Source organism: Andrena cerasifolii, chromosome 10 (genome assembly GCF_050908995.1).
Source record: "Andrena cerasifolii isolate SP2316 chromosome 10, iyAndCera1_principal, whole genome shotgun sequence".
Classification (NCBI taxonomy): domain Eukaryota; kingdom Metazoa; phylum Arthropoda; class Insecta; order Hymenoptera; family Andrenidae; genus Andrena; species Andrena cerasifolii.
In genome coordinates this window covers 11,460,240-11,480,462 of record NC_135127.1, presented here as the reverse complement: position 1 = coordinate 11,480,462, position 20,223 = coordinate 11,460,240, and the positions used below count along the sequence as shown (strand labels likewise).

At 43.2% G+C, this 20,223-nt stretch overlaps 3 protein-coding genes and 1 long non-coding RNA gene across 5 annotated transcripts; 2 read left to right on the top strand and 2 right to left on the bottom strand.

Moving 5' to 3' along the window:
* Window positions 1-5,977: 5,977 nt before the first annotated feature.
* Window positions 5,978-7,821, bottom strand: LOC143374139 (uncharacterized). The gene is made up of 3 exons (XR_013086615.1): window positions 7,631-7,821; window positions 6,528-7,595; window positions 5,978-6,335 (listed from the first exon to the last, which is right to left on the bottom strand). It is a non-coding gene; the product is annotated as an uncharacterized LOC143374139 (long non-coding RNA).
* Window positions 7,822-12,896: 5,075 nt separating this feature from the next.
* On the top strand, window positions 12,897-15,710 carry LOC143374134 (venom protease-like). Its single transcript, XM_076822044.1, has 6 exons — window positions 12,897-13,173; window positions 13,816-14,043; window positions 14,151-14,418; window positions 14,532-14,797; window positions 14,928-15,085; window positions 15,497-15,710. The coding sequence occupies exons 1-6, from the start codon at window positions 12,912-12,914 to the stop codon at window positions 15,668-15,670; spliced, it is 1,356 nt and encodes a 451-aa protein (XP_076678159.1). The 5' UTR covers window positions 12,897-12,911; the 3' UTR covers window positions 15,671-15,710.
* A 165-nt stretch (window positions 15,711-15,875) lies between these two features.
* Scgbeta (sarcoglycan beta) lies at window positions 15,876-18,051 on the top strand. 2 transcript variants are annotated; one of them, XM_076822049.1, is made up of 4 exons: window positions 15,876-16,047; window positions 16,499-16,647; window positions 16,708-16,954; window positions 17,049-18,051. In XM_076822049.1, exons 2-4 carry the CDS (start codon window positions 16,508-16,510, stop codon window positions 17,694-17,696), a joined length of 1,035 nt encoding a protein of 344 aa, XP_076678164.1. In that variant the 5' UTR covers window positions 15,876-16,047; window positions 16,499-16,507; the 3' UTR covers window positions 17,697-18,051. The 2 variants fall into 2 exon arrangements, with proteins under 2 accessions (XP_076678164.1, XP_076678163.1); XM_076822048.1 differs by having other exon boundaries at window positions 15,877-16,195.
* LOC143374135 (interleukin enhancer-binding factor 2 homolog) lies at window positions 17,895-20,127 on the bottom strand. The gene is made up of 4 exons (XM_076822046.1): window positions 19,983-20,127; window positions 19,171-19,477; window positions 18,543-19,107; window positions 17,895-18,469 (listed from the first exon to the last, which is right to left on the bottom strand). Exons 2-4 carry the CDS (start codon window positions 19,468-19,470, stop codon window positions 18,183-18,185), a joined length of 1,152 nt encoding a protein of 383 aa, XP_076678161.1. The 5' UTR covers window positions 19,471-19,477; window positions 19,983-20,127; the 3' UTR covers window positions 17,895-18,182.
* Between the last annotated feature and the right edge of the window lie 96 nt (window positions 20,128-20,223).

The following is a 20,223-nucleotide window of genomic DNA, read 5'->3' as shown; positions in this document are numbered from 1 at the left end:
GTAAACTTTCTTTCGTCCGCCACTGTATCTTTGAGGTACCATTAAAAGTGGCACCACTGTTTAAACGCGATGGCACTTTAAATGTCAGTTTGCAACGATGAATATATATTCTACAATGTTCACTTTATCTCAGAATTTTTGCGACTTAATTTAACAGGTAGTCAGCTGAGCGAAACTTGGCTGACCCAGTGTGACAACCGAGGGTTAACGAGGCTCTGGAATGAACGAAGCTTGAATGCGTAACCCTGCGAGGATCGGTTGACGTCGAGATACTCTATACTGTGTCATACATAACTCATAAGTGGGTTTTATTGATCTTGCGATTTACTGTTTTATAATAATACGGCTTGGAAGTGACGCCAGCAGTCACGTATGACACTTGTCTCACGACTGAACCCATCTTATCAGTCATACAACAGGTATTCCGACTAATCGCTGGAAGATTATCTTAAGAGGATGATCATGCGATAAACATGTGTTTAGTCTTGAGAAATGTTTTCAATTTAATTCCATTGAGCGAAAATGGAGAGCAGGCGACTAGACGCGAGCCCGTTAGCCCTAGAACTGTGTGCCTCAAGCTCATTCGCGCTGCGAAGTATGTACTCCACTTTGATTGTATGAAAGCGTGCCTCGTTGTGGTTGCGTAACTCTTTTCGGGTCTATTCTCTAAACCAGAGAGATTTCGCTACGCTTAAATATTCGTCGATCGTTTTACTCCGTTTATTGAATGCCAAGGCGCGCGTGATGTAAGTGTACTTGTCTTTGGCGCGCGGGCGATCGCGAGATAGTATTTTTATGGACTTGTCCTTGCTCGCGATGCGAAGGAGGAGCGAGAAGGGCGGGAGGAGGAGACAAAGGCCTCGCGCCGCGTACAAGTCGCTGAATTAAGAATATCGCCGGTGGCCGAAATAATTTTGCGATTCGAGTCGCGGAGGCGGTTGTTTTTTTTTGGGGGGGGAGCGCCGCAGCTTTCTACAGCCGAAAAGCCGCGGGAAACTCGGCAGAGGAGCCCTAGGCATCTTTTTTCGCGAGATCGTACGTGCTTGTGTGCACGCGAGGCGTATACTTTCTCTCTATAAATAACAATCTGCCGTGGCGTGGACGATAACAGCGGCGACCGGCGAGTCGCCTGACTCTAATCGCCTTAACTAAAGGTTGTTACCACGCGTGACAAGATACATTCATTCCTTCGTCTTCGTCGATTTTTCTTCTCTGTTCCTCTCGGCCGGAGGCAGCCTCGCGCTCCTCGCGGCGCGGGCCTCGACGACTGTACAAGGTGGTTCAAAAAGGGATGCTGCGAGAACGTTTGCAAACATATTAATTGAGAACATTGTAGTAAGGTGCAGCTCCATTTTTTACAGTTTTTGAGTTGTGACGTGTAGTATACGTTAAAAAAAATCTACGTCGGTTGATGCGAATTCGATGAGAAATGAACGATTTAGTGCAAGTAAATAAAAATAGAAGTATTAATATTAACCCTTCGTGGTCACACCTTCTTATAATCAGAAATTGGTCACATGGGGTTCGATGTACCCCAGCGTCATCTTTTGAGTTAGCATTTTTGTGTTCTTTAATCTTTCAACTTTTCAGTGATAATTGTATGTTCGTAATACTTATACAGTCATAGTCTAATAGTCTTTCTCTAGAAATGTAAATTTTTATATGATGATCATTTGTAGTTGAAAATGAGCGATTTTCCACGGTTGTGGGAAAAAAGTGATTTTTTATTTTTTTTTGCGATAAATCCTCTTTGGAAGTCGTAAAGGCGCGACATTTTAACTCGATAATTGCTCTTGGGGTGCGATACATCCCGTGTGACCACGAAGGGTTAATTAATATTAATATATTATGCTATTAATATTATATTAATGTGAAAATATTAATATAATAATATTAATATGATAATGTTAATATAATAATATTAATATGATAATGTTAATATAATAATATTAATATGACAATGTTAATATAATAATATTAATATGAAAATGTTAATATAATAATATTAATATGAAAATATTAATATAATAATATTAATATGATAATGTTAATATAATAATATTAATATGAAAATATTAATATGATAATGTTAATATGAAAATATTAATATGATAATGTTAATATAATAATATTAATATGAAAATATTAATATGATAATGTTAATATAATAATATTAATATGATAATGTTAATTTAATAATATTAATATGAAAATATTAATATAATAATATTAATATGATAATGTTAATATAATAATATTAATATGATAATGTTAATATAATAATATTAATATGAAAATATTAATATGATAATGTTAATATAATAATATTAATATGATAATGTTAATATAATAATATTAATATGATAATGTTAATATAATAATATTAATATGAAAATATTAATATAATAATATTAATATGATAATGTTAATATAATAATATTAATATGATAATGTTAATATAATAATATTAATATGATAATGTTAATATAATAATATTAATATGAAAATATTAATATGATAATGTTAATATGAAAATATTAATATGATAATGTTAATATAATAATATTAATATGAAAATATTAATATAATAATATTAATATGAAAATATTAATATGAAAATATTAATATAATAATATTAATATTTTATTATAGAATATTTTTCGCCATAAATAGAAATAAAAACTTATCAACTCAATAACTACTACTTATTGCGCGATATATTTTTCAATTAGCGTTCTCTTTGCAATGTTAAGTCAAAGCAATAACTCTATAAACAGTTTTTTCTAATTTATTCGAAGTGGATAAAGATGCAGCCGCACTCTTGCTACAAATTTATCGAAGAACTTTACTTTATCTGATATTCTAAATTAAAAGCAGTGAAAAGTATTCAACCTGCATCACATACCACATTTTACTTAAATACAGTCAGTATCCTATTACTCACAAGTACCAGTGTACATTGAGTACCACGCTACACCAGAAACGAAGGGCACAAGAACCCATTTATACTCAATTCCGAAATCTGAAATACACATTTGTAATTCTCGTCTCGCCATTTCGGAGTCGCCGTGGATCTCGGGGTCAGGAACGTCCAAGTTGAGCCCGAACTTCTCCCAGGTCACGTGGCTTCAATCAGCGACGCATTATCATCGCGAAATTTTCCATGGTTCGCCCCGAGCAATTTATAAAAAAAAAAAAAAATCGCTTGCATCGGCTCGGGGACAAATGTTAATTGATTGCATGGTTATCTAAATGAACGCCAGATAACGAGGGGGATAAGAATCCTTCGCATCGTTAGTCGCGCTGATTTTCTAAATATTCTTATTGACGCTTTAAACCGCCTCCCCCCGTTTCGGACCCTCGCCTGAGATCGCTCGCGGGACCACGCCTAATAAATCTTAACCGCGGCGATTATTTCAGAGCGCCCCGAGCACTTTGTAGATCACGACCGATTTTTCAGGGTCGGATCCTTGGCCTACTGCCAGTCGACAGACAAATGCCGGATGCACGGTGCGCGCGGATTAGCATAAAGCGACTCGAATGTTGGGAATACCGATCCCCGAGGTCCCGCGTAGACGAGGGACGTCTATATTCATCTTGGCTGGAGATCTACCTGAAGACTTACGAAATCTCCACGCGCGCATTAACCTACTTGGCGGTATTGTTAAGTCGGCCCACATTATCGCCGGGAAGGTGCAACAGGTGGCCGGCTGATAAATCGCGCGAATTTTTGCGGCTCGCGTTTCAGTCGAGTGGAAGTTGATCGATAGAACGAGTACGTTTGATAAAAAGAGTGCCACTGCGTTCCATATAAGAGCGTACCAACGCCCCCACCGACTCGCGACCGATCTGCGCAGCTACCACGGGTCTGACGCACGCGATTGGTCGAGGCACTTTCGCCATTGATCCTAGCACTTTCGCCATTGGCCGTAGCACTTTCCCTGCCGGTCTGTTACCAATCAACGATGTATCGCTGCGCGTGACGAGTCTGCTCTAATGTGGAACGCAGTGTAGTGGTGACTATAGCGGATCTGTATCGTGGATCACTCTTGTATTTAGAGGGGCGGATATGATTATTGATTAGGATCGCTTATCGACATTCCTGGCGTCTGAGGGGATTAAGAATTCGTGAAATCGAATTTCATAGAGGCAGTATCTCGCGTAAGATGCTGAGGGTGGGTTACTCGTGTGTGTCTCCTGTATACCGGTCGAGGCGTGGTTGTGAAAAGTGGTGGCGCAGGATCGTATATATCGCATCGCGGCGCGTTGCAGTCATGCCACACCACGCCTCGCGAGCATTCTAAAAACTTTAAGACGTCTAGACGTGTGGGCCGACTGGTAATCTCGGCTCTCCGATACTTCGAACAGAGTGTCCCCTTCGCGGCCCTCGCGCCTTCGAATATATCGATCTCTATCCGCAGGGCTCTCTTCCACCGCCGAATTTCAATCCCGCCCCCCCTCCTGTTTAACTCCGCTATCGAAGCGCAGCCGAAATTGCTCGGTGAAACTATTATTAGCAGCGCTAGCTAAAAATAAATCCGAATTTTATCGTGGCAGCTTCCTCGTTCGAGCAATGATAGTCAAATAAAATGCTCCGCGAAGCGTTGTGATTAATCGAGTGTACAGTGTTATTGTGGACTCGTTATTTATCAGTCGCGAGCGTCTCGTATCGATAGGAGAGAGCCGTAATTCCGCGACACGATAACATTACCCAAATTACATCATCGATAAGTCTTTCGACCTTTGCCATGACAAAAAGCAATTACGGAGATTCCCGCGTCTGCGGTACAATTGAATGTATCGCGAGAAGGGTGGGCGATGGAAGACAGGGGGCATTTCGAGGAACGCGTTGTCGAGTTTAAGTTGCGGGCGGATTTACCCAAATTTGCAGCAAGGGTGCGATGGATTTTGTAAAAGCGACTTCAAAAAAGTAAAATTGCACTAAACAGTGAGAAATGATTTTTTTCCTTATTTAATCTACGAATCTGCATTTTTTATATCGGCGCCTCATTTGCACTGTGTAAATCTGGCGCCGAATTAAAAAAATTGAGAGTCGTAGATTAAATAAGGGATAAAATTATTTTCTACTTTTTAGTGCAGTTTTATTTCGCTGAAGTCGGTTTTAAGTTTTTATAAATTTTTTTATTTAATCGTTTTTGTATATTGACACAACATGCTGAGGAGATATGCATGTACGTACATAAAATAATAATAATTAGCTGACAATAGCCTTTATTAAACAGAACTAATATTGATACAGTATGGTGTGGGACCATTGCCCTCTTTCGAATGAAAAAAAGATCGTCAAAATCAGTTCATGTGCTGAGTAGGGCTGGGAATATTCAAATAATTTTATATTCGAATATTTAAGTATTCGAATAATTTTATATTCGAATATTTAAGTATTCGAGTAATTTTATATTCGAATATTTAAGTATTCGAATTATTTTATATTCGAATATTTAAGTATTCGAATTATTTTATATTCGAATATTTAAGTATTCGAATAATTTTATATTCGAATATTTAAGTATTCGAATAATTTTATATTCGAATATTTAAGTATTCGAATAATTTTATATTTGAATATTTAAGTATTCGAATTATTTTATATTCGAATTATTTTATATTCGAATATTTAAGTATTCGAATAATTTTATATTTGAATATTTAAGTATTCGAATTATTTTATATTCGAATATTTAAGTATTCGAATTATTTTATATTCGAATATTTAAGTATTCGAATAATTTTATATTCGAATATTTAAGTATTCGAATATTTAAGTATTCGAATAATTTTATATTCGAATATTTAAGTATTCGAATAATTTTATATTCGAATATTTAAGTATTCGAATATTTAAGTATTCGAATAATTTTATATAACCTCTTCCTTTTTGAAGTCGGTTAAAAGTTAGGTTGAAACAGCGAACACATGTCGAACAATTCCTCGTTAAACAACCAGCTTCTAACAGTTCCCCTTTCTCCATTTTCAGATTGCAACGTGCAGAGCCACGCGCACGCGAGCGAGCACGAAGACACAGTAGCCGTGCGACAGGGTTTGCAGAACGCGCCGCGGATTGAGATCATCGAGGAGGATGCTTAATTCGAGAGCTCTCCTACGTCGCTGCCTCTTTGAGATCGCCGTGCGTCTTCTTCTCGATCGTCGTCTTTCTCTCCCTCTCCCTCTTTCCTGGGACTCGGCTCAAGCTAAGAGCCGAGGATCGCCCGTCAAAATAAGTTTGCACCTTCGAGTCGACCAAATCTCGCTGGGTCCCTTTCCTCTTTCTCTTAACTTCTATCCTCCTTCCTTTCTCTGTCACTGTCTCTCTACTGTGCCCGGATGGAAAGAAGTCTGTTGAAACGTCACAGGGGCAAGAGGGGCCCTTCGCTCGCATTGGCTCCCGGCGCCCGTGTCCAGTTCGCTCACTTTGTATTCGTCGACGTTGTCGCGCCGGCCAACAGCGATATACTATCGAGACCCTAGTGTTTCTCGACCGACTTCTTTCCATCCGGGCACAGTACAAGCTCGCGCCCCTTTCTCTCCATCCCCTTTCAACGCCGTACGAACTTACCACGGATTACTTTGCTCTTTACTATATTTTTCTTCTTTAAGTGGGTTTTCTCTTGGGTAGGGTGGGCCGAGGGGTAGTCTCTTGATAAGTAGCGCGGGGGGGAAAGCAGCGTTGATCTTAAGAAATTGGACGAGAATCGCGCGAGCGGTTCCGAGCGGGGAAACGGCCACGAGCCTAGGGACGAAGCTAAACTTTGCGAGCGTATTTCACCGTGGCGTTAGACCGTTTGTTAAGTAATCTGCGCGCGACGTGCCCTCGAACGTAATCGCTCGGCGACGGGACGCGGTATTATCGGCAACTGTAGGGAATACCGCCCGCGGGTGTAACGTCACCCACGATAATTAGCGACGGTGTGCACGCACAGCGACGAGGGAAGAAAATTGACCGTTAACCTCTCGATCCGATCAGCTCGAGCTATCTCCCGACCGGTGCCGGTGTCTCTTTTCTTCTCGCGGTCGCACTGTGCAGCGAGGGCAAAATGTTACGTCAGATTATTTCGCCCGCGTTTAATCACTGTCGACGCGGGACATATTTGCCCGACGATTCAGCAACTAAGCGTCGATACTCTCGCCTCTCTTCCTCGCACTCGCGGAGGCGACTGTGTTTCCCGGCCCTCGTTCTGTCAGCGAGCCACGACTTCTGTGCGCGCGCGGAGACCCGCGCGAATGCAGGCGCCGGTGTGCACAGTTCTCCACCGCGTGTTGCCAACGAGCGGGCCGACTGGGAGAGAGTATTCGCCGCGCGAGCTTCTATCTCGATCGCGGATTCAAGCGGAGATTAAAAACTTCTCCCTTGGGCATACTCCGAATTAATAATGCCGTTGCGAAAGCGCGAGCGTATCTTATCGATCGAAGCGTTTCGGTTCAGCGATGAAAATTGCACGTAATACAGGCGAAACATGATAATCTGCGTGCACCTATATCGATAGAGAGCCGTCGTGGAAAGAGTTCCCCGCAGATTGGATAATATTCTGTGAGACCGGGGAGCCGTTTTCTCCACCTGTTCGTGTTTCAGAACTCTTCCCACGGCGCGCGGCAATTTTACATACTCGACGCGCCAAATTTAATTCCACTCCCTTTTGCTTTCTTCTCTGTCGTTTCCAAGAAGAAATTCGATAAGCGAGCCATGTATTATTATTATCGCATGACGGAATGCGCGGCTATGACCAGTGGACGCGCCGCATACGACCGGCTCGTACGCGCGTCCAACCTTCCTTGGCTTTAAGCTTCACGCACGGACACGACAAATACTCAGGAAACGAGACTTTCTTTGCAGGCACGTTGCCGTGGCACGCGAACTCCCGGGGGGGCGGGGAGGCGCGATCACAGGAGAAAAGGGCTTCGAGTTGTAAAGTAACGATGTTGGGGATGATTAGGGATCCTCCCAAGGGGTGGAGAACTCGGAGGAACTTAACCAGCCATCTTAGACGCTTCGCGCGGTCCAGATCTGTCCATGCTTAGTCGGTTTTTTGCGGCAGCCTCGCAGGAAAGGGCCATCCTCGATCGCTTGACACGCTCTCCGCGGGGAATGCTGGGATACCCCGCTCTTGCTGGACATTAAACCAGGATCTCTGTCGTGAATTCGATCACCTGTTCCTTTTTAACGTCGTTGTAATAATCCTACTTTCGTAATTGTACCTGGGGTCACGTAACTCTTTTAGGTCTCGTTGCTTAGTTTCCTATTCGGACTGTTTTTATTTTTTTTAATTACTCGTACTTAAGCCTCGCGTTGCATAGAGAAGCATCGCTCCACGCATTCCTTCGCTCGAAATCATTGGTTTTTATCTATCGTAGACTGAGATTATAATGGAACGATTCCTGGGGAGTCGGTGACTCTGCCGAGAGTTTTGATAACAGATGGAGTGAACGCACGGTTGTGCATCCTTTGATACGCGTGACAACGAACTTTGTAAATAATTGCTGTATGTGCCGATTGCTGTGAAAGGTTTCGTAGTTTGTAGGAGGACGATCCAGAGGTGACTTTGGATCTTGAATTTTTCTTGATGAATGGACTAGCAGAGGATCAACTATTATTATTACTGTATGGTGTGCTTGCGGATCCACCCGTGCCCACGAAAGTGTTCATCGACGATCATGTTCATTTGTACTTAACTCCGTAATCTGATTGCACAACTCACCGGTCGATATCTTTTCTGTCTAGGCGTTTAGCGAACAGATTCCTTCGACGAATAGCCCTGCCAGCAATGAGAAATCATTATTTCTACATATATATATATATATATCTATTTCCTTTTAAATTCTCAACTATGTTATACTGGACCATTTCTATTTACCTCCACTATATTACGTACTATTTGTTAATTTCAGCGGTGAGAAAGCCCCAAGACTATCGGTCTACTTACTCGATTATCGCTCCCCGCTGTGAGACCCCCCTGTCTGCCATCGTGATATCATCTATTCAATTACGAAGCAACACTCTCCCCGGTTCTCACTCGTACCGAACCCTCTACTCGATTCATTCCAGATTCTCTCCACGATCGATTGCCGTTAATAAATCTGCTTCGCGGAAAAGCACTCTCGAACGACTGAATAATACCGAAACGAGGCGAATCTTGATCTGCGACACGTGTTTATGCTCGTACAATGTACAAGAGGTGTCGATAGCGATGCGAATGATTATGTTTATAAGCGAGTCACGACTTTGTTGATACATAGAGTGCAATAGAACTTTCTCTCTTTTTTTAATACATGCAGGGTGTCCAGCACTCGAAGCTACCCTACGAGGGACGATTCCTCACTCGAACATGTGGTTCCTTTTCTCGAGACTGGCTCTGAACGAGGCATCGTCCCTCCGCGCCGCAGAGTGCCGGGCACCCTGTATAAAACGGATGCGATATTTATGTAAACATATATACGCGCGTATATATTGACAGACAAAGTGCAACAAGTTCGATGAACCGAGAGAAGCGTACTGTGCTGGTTACATTCGCGGCGTTCCGTTCGATAGAGCTTGGAATAGAGTCCTCTGGAAGATCGCTCTTCCGGTCGCGTTGCGCCCGGCTCGCCTGAGTGAACGCACCGCGTAAAAACGTTCGACCAAGTATCAGCGCGAACCAAACGATTGGTCAGCTTCAGCGACACCGTACTGGAGTCTGTTGTTCGTGAAACAGGTACAGCGAGCTCGTAAGTTAAGCGTCCAATAATAGAAATAAGGCTTTCAGACTGCAATATCGCCCGGGGTGCGTCCCGAAGAGTTCACTGTACCGATTCCATCCGCTGTCTGTACTACACTGCGCCCATAGTCTCAACGAAATCGATCGCCCATTCAAGGCCTGCTTCTGCTCTCAATTCTGACTTGCCCGATCGCTACTTCTTTCGCGGAAGTGTCTTCGTTTCTGTAACCGGAGAGTATAACCGCGGGTTTTCAAGATGTAGCGGAGGAGTAGCGGGATACCGCCTCCAGTGGCCTTGAGCGGCCGGTCGACTTCGTTCCGACTGTAATCGGCAGAATTGAGCGCGCGACCGAAAGGAACAGGCGTGAACCGCGACTCGAGCATCCGTTTTTTTGTTTTTAGATAAACGCGCGCTACTCGCCCGAACTGGTTTTCCTACCGCCTCGAGAACGGTGTACCATTAAGGAAAAAGACGCGTACACCCGTGACGTAAATGTACAATTTCCTCTTGAGAGCCGTAAGACTGATAACTCGACGCAGGTACGGACTGTAAATAGTATCATTATAAGAGATGTGAGATCGAGTTTCGATGGAACTTGTCAACGCACGCGCGAACGTTTACTGCTACGAATTATTCCTGTTTTTTTTTTTTATATATATATATAAGTGGATGAAGGAGCGATTGGGGTTGAAAGTTTCACGCGAAACTCTGTCCTCTGCCGCGGCAGGTCCGGCGTTGAGTTTAACTCGCGAAAGGTCGTCGTTCCAGGCTTCTTCGCAAGATCGTTACGAGAAGTTCCCCGTTTTGCACGAAACGCGTGTCAGTTTCTACACCCTTGTCCCTTATTTCTCTTTTTCCACCCCCGCCCCCTGTTTTAGTGTTCCGCGTAAGAACGTCACTTCGCGTTGTATTTTTAAACAGAGAACGCTCCTCTATTTTTAGCGCTCGAAGCCCGACATTAGCCTAGGGTCTTTAATCGTGTGTTTTATTTGTTACTATCGTTATCGATTATTTATCGATTATTGATCGCTGTTATGTTTTTTTATTATTATTATTATTATTATTATTGATTGATTGAATGATACTACTACTGCGGATATTCGTTGCTGTTTGAAAGCAAGCGCGTCTATTCTTTGTCGGATGACACAAGATGCTCATTATATGAAATATGTATATTCAGGTACCGAATTGTAAATACGCTAATGTGTTATAAGTAGAGTAATTAGCAATAAAATACGTTTAGGTGGGAAGTGTTACATATACCACGGTGCAGTTAATTATCCCCGAATCTGTGCGGCCGGGTTGCGTCAAACGGGAATACGATTGCATGTTCGCAATGAATGGCGCGGAGTCGTGGGAAGTCGGAGTACATAACGTGCGGTCTTAGAGCGGGGAAGATCCCGATATGAATCATTCGACGCAGAAGTAATAGAGGGGCTTCAGATTCCGAAGGGCCATTAGGATTCAAACTCGTCGAAGGACAGGGTGCATTGACGTTCTCTCATTTGTCATGGTACTTCGCCGCTTGGTATCATTAATTCCATCTTATCCGCGTATCTTTCTCAGTACCTATTACCTTACGCGTCATAATTTACCAAGGATACCGAGCACCGCAACTGTTTCTGGATATCTAGAAGGGAGGAAATCCTTTTCAGTAAAATGGCTAACAAGGGAACGCCGATAACCTGCAATCACGAATTTCACCGCAATTTTGTGGGTTTGTAGAGTGACTCAAGGCAAGAACAACAGTATGTTTCATTTTTAACTAGTGTTCAAAATTAAACTAGTGTTCTAGATATTTTTCTGAGTAAATGCAATATAAATTAAATAAATCTTTTTGGTATTTATTAAGCTACTCTTAGATTGCACAAAACCAATTTAAAAAGAATTTTTGCAATTTGTTTTAATTGTTTTTTTACAGTGCCACTATGGTACTTAACAAAAGTGGTATGTTCACGGCGTAGGTGATTTCCCGGCTCAGGCTTATCTGAAACAAAAAATTCCCAAAGATTCTTAATCTGTATGAGTGTCGCTATAGCTCCTAGCTCAATTAACAATGGTTTTCCGTTTGGACCTCAAAGTGAAATAAGCACTCCCACTAGTCCCACTTTTTCGCGCAAGGGAGAAAAAGTGGTAGTGTCTATTTAACTTTGAGGTTAGTTTTCAAACATACTGTGCTCCTTGTTTTGAGTCACTCTACAAACCCACAAAGTTGGCTACCTAATTAGCTTCCACTAAAGGCAATCTATTTCTTCGAATTAACGGAGCACCAAAAATTGTCCTCAAAAGTATAATGGGAGTAATAACAGCGTTAACCCGCATAATATATCATGTTAGAAGCATTTAGGCACCACGTCATAAAAGGGGCTGCACAGGTGAGCCTAACCAGATGTGGCCAGCGTGACGAGTGCAGAGACAATGGGCCCGACTAGCGCGACGCCATAGCTGTCATAAAATTGGCATCGGGGTCCTTAGGACTTTTCCCAAAAGGACAACCGAGGACTTTTCACAGTACGGAAAGGCAGTCTTCTCTGGACCTAGAATTGAGAAGGACCCCATCTTTATTCTTGTTTCTTCATTGAAAATATATATATTCAGCAAATAACTTATTCAGCAAATTCTTCCTGCTGCACCTTAGACTTTCTTACAATCAAGCAACGAATTCGACGGTTACTGTTCATTAAACATTAATAAGGCGTTTAATCGACACAGAATGACAATTGGAGGTTACAAACTGTCGCCACGATAAAGCGGCAGTTGAACTTGCATACCGCGGTGCGTGCAGTTCAATGCTATCTCAAGCAGCGTCCAAATTCCGCACAGGTTTGCGGAAGTCCTCAGGTTCCAACCGCCTCCGCGAGATTGCTCGAAGACCATTAATTAGGTGACGCCAAGCGACGTCAAATGTACGCATACAATAAAAGGGGCTCTCCCGATCGAAGAGAAGAGAAGAAAAATAAAAAAGGCTGCGTGCTTCGTCGATGATAATATAATTGGCGTGACGCTGTCGTTCCCTCTGGCGTCTCCCGACCGTCCATTTTCCACGGCGTAGGCAAGATGTTCTTGCAAGTAGCCAGCGGTATTTTCAAGCCGTCGCTGTCCCTTCGACGACAAAATGAAAACCACGAAATGTTATTGCCTCGCTCGACCTGTTCGCTCGCGACCGCCGCGTCGCGTTCAAGGAAAAAAAGGAATGAGTAATGACGAGCTCATCCTCCTGGCTCGTCGTTTCCACCTCCACGAGCGCCGTGCGGACGAAGGAGGTGGTGGGGCATACAAAAGCCAGGAGGCAGGGAAACACGAGACTAGTCAGCGAGCTGATGCGCGGCGGAAATTGCCGGGACGGAAACAGTGTTCTAGCGATAAGTAGAATGTTGTTACGGTCAACCTCGTCGGCGTTGCTTTCGTCAGCATCTCTTCTGTTGCTACTGACCCTTCCAGCATCCAACGGCGCGGATGAAGGTATGCAGATCATTCTTCGCCATCGATAAAAGAGATGTAGAGCGGTGTACTTGGAGAAGGGAAGTCAGATTTATTTGATCCTTCGTCACTGAGATACTAGAACATAGAGTACTTTTTAGGCAGTGTATGTAGGAATCGTAGGAATTACGATGTTTTTTCTGTGATGCAACCGCAGCTTTTTAATCGACTGTTGGATCACGCGGATTTTAATTAATTACCTTGAATCGCGACGCAGTTAGTTGTGTTCCGCGAACGCGAAGTATTTTTAATCCGGTGATATTACTTTCGGTTGTTAATCAAGCGAAATATTAAGTACCAATAATTATCGATTCTCGTTAGCAGTGGACTAGGTTTTAAGGTTGCTAAGCTAAAGTGGATATTTATTTCAGGAATAAGGAAATTTATTAAAAATGAAGTATCCCGCTATTAATTACATATTATAATCTCCTAAAAGTTTCATTATCCTATGTAGCATAATGGAAACTACTTTTCCATCCCCAGCGGTGATAAAATTTCGCCATCTTTGCAAGCGTACATATCGCTTTATTTGTAACTTAATTATACCTGAGAGTTTTCCTCGTGAACTCATCGCTCGTGTCAGTCAGTGTTTCATCAATTTTATCTAACGCTCGCAATTTCCAGGTGACGCGTGTACCGTTGACCGCGCGCCTGGCATCTGCAGACTGCTGCCCGACTGCCAATCAGTTTACGACGACCTCCTGAGAGGAAATCCTCCACGCGCGGTGTGCGGCTACTCTAACTTCGATCCGGTCGTCTGTTGCCCTACCGGTGCGTCGGTAACAGCGGGATCTACGTCGGCAACGGGCAAACCCGTCGTTACCGGCGGCAGGGGCGCCGTCGCGAGAGCACGTGAGCGAAATTTAATCGTGGCGGCGTAGCGTGTAAAAGCGCTGTCGCCGCTTTTCACGCTTGGAAAAATAGTTAAGACTCATGGTCCATTGAACTGGGCGTTTCAGAATGCGAGGTATACTCAAGGTCGGTATACGCAACTGTAATTCCGCCGATCTTGACGGCCAACCGGCAGCCCGTGAATATCTCATTGTGCGCGATTAAAACTCGCAAGCTCATCGTCGGCGGCACAAAATCTGACCCAAAAGAATTTCCACACATGGCAGCTGTTGGATACGACTCCCCTACCGGGGGCATTCAATGGTCCTGCGGTGGCACCTTGATTTCAGAACGATTCGTGCTGACTGCGGCTCACTGTCTCTACAGTGTGAACTGGTGGGTATCTGCAATAAGGATATTGATCTGTGCATATATCAGAACTATATCAGAATAGCTTAGCATCGATGTCAATGTGAAGAATCATGAGACTAAATTCGTGTTGCTCGCAGGGGCAATGCAAATTGGGTACGATTGGGTGATTTGAACCTCGTAAGAACGGATGACGATGCAAAACCGCAGACCCTGAGGGTCGAAAGAAGGATACAGCATCCTGATTACAAGTGGCCGTCCGCGTATAACGATATCGCGCTCCTTAAAATGGAGAGGGACGTGCAATTCGACGCGTGGATAAGACCCTCCTGTTTAGCGTATTCCTTACCAGATGTCGGTAATGACGGCAAGGCAGTTGCAACTGGCTGGGGTGTTGTCGACTGGAGTAAGTGCGGCAGTTCCAAAATGTTTTAATAATAATAAGGGCTTTACTGTAAAAGACGGGCTACAGGTTCCTGCTGGGTTAATACCCAACCTTTTTACAATACGTAATTCTAACTTTCTGCCTTGTTTAGATGACGATCGAGGGTCGAGCGACTTGTTGAAAGTCACGATTAAGCTGGTGTCCACCCAGAAATGTAACAGTAGCTTCAATCAGGAATCTAAACTTGAACGCGGCATCAACAATGAATCGCAACTATGCGCCGGTGAAGAAGGAAAAGACACTTGTCAGGTGAGGATCTATATCAGTGTTTCCCAACTTGTTTTGAGTCGCCACCCCCTTTTAAAATAGTCAAATAACTTGCGACTTCCCTCCCATATAACGTAAGGTAGATTTAATAAGGTAAAGAAAACACATAAAAATAAAAAAAATTATTATATTAAAAAGAAATAATAAAACAGTGGTGACTCCCCAAAACACTTCGCGACCCACATGTTGGAAATCACTGCTCTATATCATCAATCGGTAACATCCGCTTATATCTATCGACTCAAGTAGATTAAGTACCGACAAAATCTTTCTGTTTTACTCGCAGAGCACAGTGCAAGAAGCGCACCAGCCGGTATATCAGTGTATTTAATATCACTTATCTACATATCGACACCATTTTCTAACAATTAGATGTTATTTCTGTGCTTGCAGGGCGATAGCGGCGGACCACTGGCGATCTACAACAACGATTACAATTGCATGTACAGCCTGATGGGCGTTACAAGCATCGGAAGCCTTTGCGGCAGCATTATTCCTGGCGTATACACTCGAGTATATCATTACATACCATGGATAGAGAGTGTCGTTTGGCCCAACTCCGTATAATATGCTGTTTCACTGTTCAATAAATACATTTTTTACATAATCTCGTGACACCTACACCATTGCTGCGATCACTGAAGAAGCTTGAAGAAATATCGAAACTCATACATCTCTGTTATACAGTTTCTGTAGATTTGTTCGTTTTCATGATTGCAACATATTCTATAGCTTTCGACGGAAACGAATGAGTTATGAAAATTCGAACACGCCGGGGATAGAGGTATTCCGGACATTTCGCATTGATCTCTAGACGCGCAAGCGCCGGCCGGTGGATTTTACCTAGTTTTCATTACTCGGCTCGTGCATTCGTTCGAAACAGAGGTGAAGCCTCAGGTCGTCTATTTTCGTGTGCCTAAAGTCCTGTACTGATCGTGGCCGAGGTAAGAATCTTCTCGCGGGTCTATGGCAAGCAATTACGCGCGTAACAATAACCACAAGCGCGACATGAACGATTAAGTGTGCGCGGCGTGAACGTATTGGTGCTGTCATCGTCGAAACTTAGAATTCTTTTTGAACCACTACCTGAAGGTAGGTAATCTACACGTAGAAAGTTCAGTAATCTATTTTCAAAAATAAAATACGTAGAAACGTGAAAGATCCGTGAGCCTAGTTCAGTGTAGCGAAATGGACAATGCTCGATTGTCCCATTTAAATTACTCCAGGCGATTATCTTCGAAACTGTAATGTTTCCGGCCAAAGTTGAATGGATCCGAGGAAATAATTTTCTTTATCAATGAACCCAAGAACCATTAGTTTCGTAGATACTTGAGTTTAAAAATATTTTAATATTTTATTAATAAATATCACGAAATAAGGCGCCCCGTTTCACAGCACGATTCGATGTCGGTCGTCCTCAACACATGCAGCAATGACACCGGTTCCGCGTCGATTTCCAAAGCCGAAGACAACTTGTCGAACAGCGACGGCCCTCTGATCGGGGCCTGTATTCGTCAGAACAGTTACAACAGCGTTCGCGCAAGGTGAATGCAACTACAATTACGATAACTATACACGATATCAACAACGAACTCCCGTTCCAGCTCTGAAAACGTCAATCGAACAGCGATCGTGACATCCCGAATGATGTTAGCGTCCAATGAGAAATCACTGAAACAACATTACTGTCTTTGGATCCTGACCTTAATCCTGGCGATAATTGGCCTGTGTAATCTCTTCCTCAACATCACCTTAATCGCCGTGTTGCGGATTAGCCAAGGCATGGAAGCGATGGAAGTAATACCGGATGAGAATCTCGTAAAGTTTTACGGGAAGACCGATTTGGATAAGGTCGGATACCGTTGCACAGTACCCAACTAACCATACATACCTGGAAAAGGGTATTGTACATGCGTTTACGATCGTCGAACCGTTATGTTCGCAGGTATGCTTGCAGTCGGGGGTTTGCCAGAGTTACGGCGACGAGCCGATGGAAATCACTGGCGACGAAGCAGGTGTACAAATTAACGTGAACAATCGACGTGCGCACGAGAAGACGCGTGCGAAGGTGATAGTCTTGCCAAACGGCACCGCGATGTCGCAGATGGAGTCGTTTGAGATCAAGGATCCTGGCACGGGAGCTATCTACTTCACCACCGACTTTCCAAACTTCGGTTTACCAGCGGGCGTGGAGAAGATCGACGTGAAAATAGCGGAGACCTACAGGATCACGTCGCCCGTCAACGAAAGCCTAACGGTAAACTCCGACGAGCAGATTTCTCTGCACGGCGCAGAGGGCGCGACTATGGAGAGCAAGGATATAGTCTGGAGCGCGGACACTGATATTCTCCTGAAGAGCGCCAACGGAAGCATCGTTTTCGACGCGAAAGACGGTGTTTTCGTGGACGTGGAGAATATTCATATCGCGCCGATGTTCTTGCAAAATCCGCCCGGCCACGAGCAGTACAAGGTCTGCGTTTGCATGCCGCAAGGGAGATTGTTTAGAATACCGGTTCGCACAGGTGCCGGCGATCGATCGGTAAACTGTGCTCGTGTGAACAGGACACCGGAAAACGATCCTTGCTCGCGATAGGCTTTAGAAAAGGGAGATGCAATCTTATTATTTATTACGCAACGTATCCAGCACGAGATGAACCGATACGGAGGCGTCTTCGGTCTACCCTGACTGATGTTACTAAATAGATATTAGCGAAGTGCTGAGAAACTTTTAACTGTAGGTGGATTCTGGAAAGATCGCAGGATGCTGAATTATGTATCGAACATCGGTGTGTAGATGTAATTCGGTCTTTATTAGTTATAAAGTACAGTAAGATCGCAATTTACAAGTCTGTAAACGCAACGTACAATATCAAACACAATTACATTATGTAAAAACGACGACACTAATTACGTTATTGTTAATAGAAAGTCATACGTCATTACAATACTGAATACATTTACTTTTGCATCAAATAATATGGAGTACGATTAAATTGCTATCATTGAAGATGGTGCAAAATTTTGGCGCTATCGTAAAACGGATGTCCGAAGAATTTGTGTAGCTATGTCAACTTAAAAGTTAAGCACTCTCCGTTATCATCTCCTCGTTACTTTCATCCATGTCCTCTTGTTGCTCCTGCTCTGTGGGAGGCTCGTAGGCCTTATCCAAGGGACTGGCGACCACACCGCCTGCCCACACGCTCATCTCTACAGCAAGCTTATTGGTACCCTCGAGCAGTGGCCTGTATCCTCCGTGAGACAGGACACGCAACAACGTTTGAGCTGTGAGACACACCAAGTCCTGCTGCTCTAATGTCATAGCCGTGTGTACACGTATATTGCCACCTTCGCACGGATCAGAAATACCTAAATGGGATAGCAACAAAGTTAATTTTAAGCATAACAACGTAGAGTGTAACTGAAATATAACGTGCTTTACCAGCAGATCCTGGAAGAAAGAGTCCAGAAGCAAGCAACTGGAGCACTCTCTTATACGCTTGGTTTATTGGCAACGCTTGCCTGCTGGGATTGTTCATTATGGCATTATGTGCCAGCAAATCTAGCATCCACGGGGATAATGGTTCCAAGCCCTCGAATCTGCTTCGTAAGTCTCTAAGTAACCTTATTAAAACCTTGATACTAGAATGATGAGCATTTTCCTCGAACCAACGGGAATGTCTAATCGCCGCAAGATGGCCCTGGCATATCTTTACGTCCAAATGCTGATCGGACTCCAGTTTCCGTAGATTTTGGTGTAGCGTGGTGATCAACACGCGAACGGTAGCTTCGTTGTTAGCGATATCGAAGCCACGCTCCGTTTGAGTGAGCCTGAACATTTCTTTTGGATTCACTGCTTTTAAGTCGTTATTGACTTTTGTACCGAGCGCTTCCACTGCTGTTTTAGTAGGCAGTGTCTTAAGGATCACAACAATGTCGGCGACGTTGTGACCCTTGATCATTGTTCCTTTTTTGAAGCTGCCGACTTGTCTGACCTCTTCCAGTTGCTGTGAAAGCAGGTCGATAAACTAATCGCGCAGCATGGAATTAAAGGAGAAAGTTATACTCACGCAGGCTTCGAAAGTTCCTGGAGCGACTATTAAGTTGTCGAGCACACTCTGTAGCTTAGTAACGAGATTTAAAATGGAAGTTTGTTCCTTCGGCGTGGGACACATGTCTGTGTTCTTCCTCAAAAGTGCCATTTGAAAATCTGATTCATCCGGGGCAGGTTTAACGCGTGGAAACGCAGCTTCGCACAACGTGTAATCGAATGGGAGACGAGGAAGGAACTGCTTCCTTGGGAATCCCATTCCACGGCCCATACCACCTCGGCCTCCTCTGATCATACCACCACGACCACCTCGTACCATGTTATAACTAATCAACAGAATAAGTTTTCAGATGGTTTCTAAATAGATTTATTACGCGTTAGATCACCGAAGTTAAATATTACGGGACAGTGTACTGGGAAAAGATGGGAGACCACCTTTCTCCCGGTGCGCTGCTGCTGCCGGGACCCGAAAGAGAGGAGGGGAAAAAATGGGAATACAGTTCGTTGGGCAATATAAGCAAAAATAAGTTTGAAACGCCATCCTGCTTAAAACACAGGAGAACAATAAAACATAAACATAAACGATGTATTAATAATGGGAAATATAGAAAAGCTGATCTTTCCATTGAAGCCAACATTTATAGCCGTAAAAGGCCAATAAAATAGATATCATACGTATTAATAATGTGTATTGGTAGCAGTAAGTATATAAGAGTAATGGAACTTTAAGGAAAAAATTAACCAAAACAACTTTTCGGCGGCGTCATTAATATTTGATGAAAAAAAGCATCTGAAGTGTGAGTGCATGTAATCGAAATTTATTCAACTTACTAAATAATATAAAACTGAGTCGTAAATGGTATTATTTCACTGTCTTTGGTAATAAACTCTAGAATCTTTCTCGATACCGCTACACGAGAAACTTTGAACGCCAGCAACCAAGCAAGCACAAGCCAGACTCTTAGAAAGAATTGAGTTAACCAAGATGGTCTACTAGAGGAAATATTCGAACAGCGCTCTCGCAACGCCAACTGAATACAACCATTTCAAATTACCGTAAAGGCAAAACCAC

What these genes read in the sequence shown, in the direction of transcription:
- Scgbeta (XM_076822049.1), top strand. Translation starts at nt 16,508, where the DNA reads ATGTCGGTCGTCCTCAACACATGCAGCAATGACACCGGTTCCGCGTCG. An exon ending in TACAACAGCGTTCGCGCAAG is followed by an intron (nt 16,648 to 16,707) that starts GTGAATGCAACT and finishes CTCCCGTTCCAG; the next exon opens with CTCTGAAAACGTCAATCGAA. An exon ending in GGAAGACCGATTTGGATAAG is followed by an intron (nt 16,955 to 17,048) that starts GTCGGATACCGT and finishes TTATGTTCGCAG; the next exon opens with GTATGCTTGCAGTCGGGGGT.
- LOC143374135 (XM_076822046.1), bottom strand. Translation starts at nt 19,470, where the DNA reads ATGGTACGAGGTGGTCGTGGTGGTATGATCAGAGGAGGCCGAGGTGGT. An exon ending in CAGGAACTTTCGAAGCCTGC is followed by an intron (nt 19,108 to 19,170) that starts GTGAGTATAACT and finishes CTGCTTTCACAG; the next exon opens with CAACTGGAAGAGGTCAGACA. An exon ending in CTTTCTTCCAGGATCTGCTG is followed by an intron (nt 18,470 to 18,542) that starts GTAAAGCACGTT and finishes TATCCCATTTAG; the next exon opens with GTATTTCTGATCCGTGCGAA.
- LOC143374134 (XM_076822044.1), top strand. Translation starts at nt 12,912, where the DNA reads ATGACGAGCTCATCCTCCTGGCTCGTCGTTTCCACCTCCACGAGCGCC. An exon ending in ATCCAACGGCGCGGATGAAG is followed by an intron (nt 13,174 to 13,815) that starts GTATGCAGATCA and finishes CGCAATTTCCAG; the next exon opens with GTGACGCGTGTACCGTTGAC. An exon ending in AAGGAAAAGACACTTGTCAG is followed by an intron (nt 15,086 to 15,496) that starts GTGAGGATCTAT and finishes CTGTGCTTGCAG; the next exon opens with GGCGATAGCGGCGGACCACT.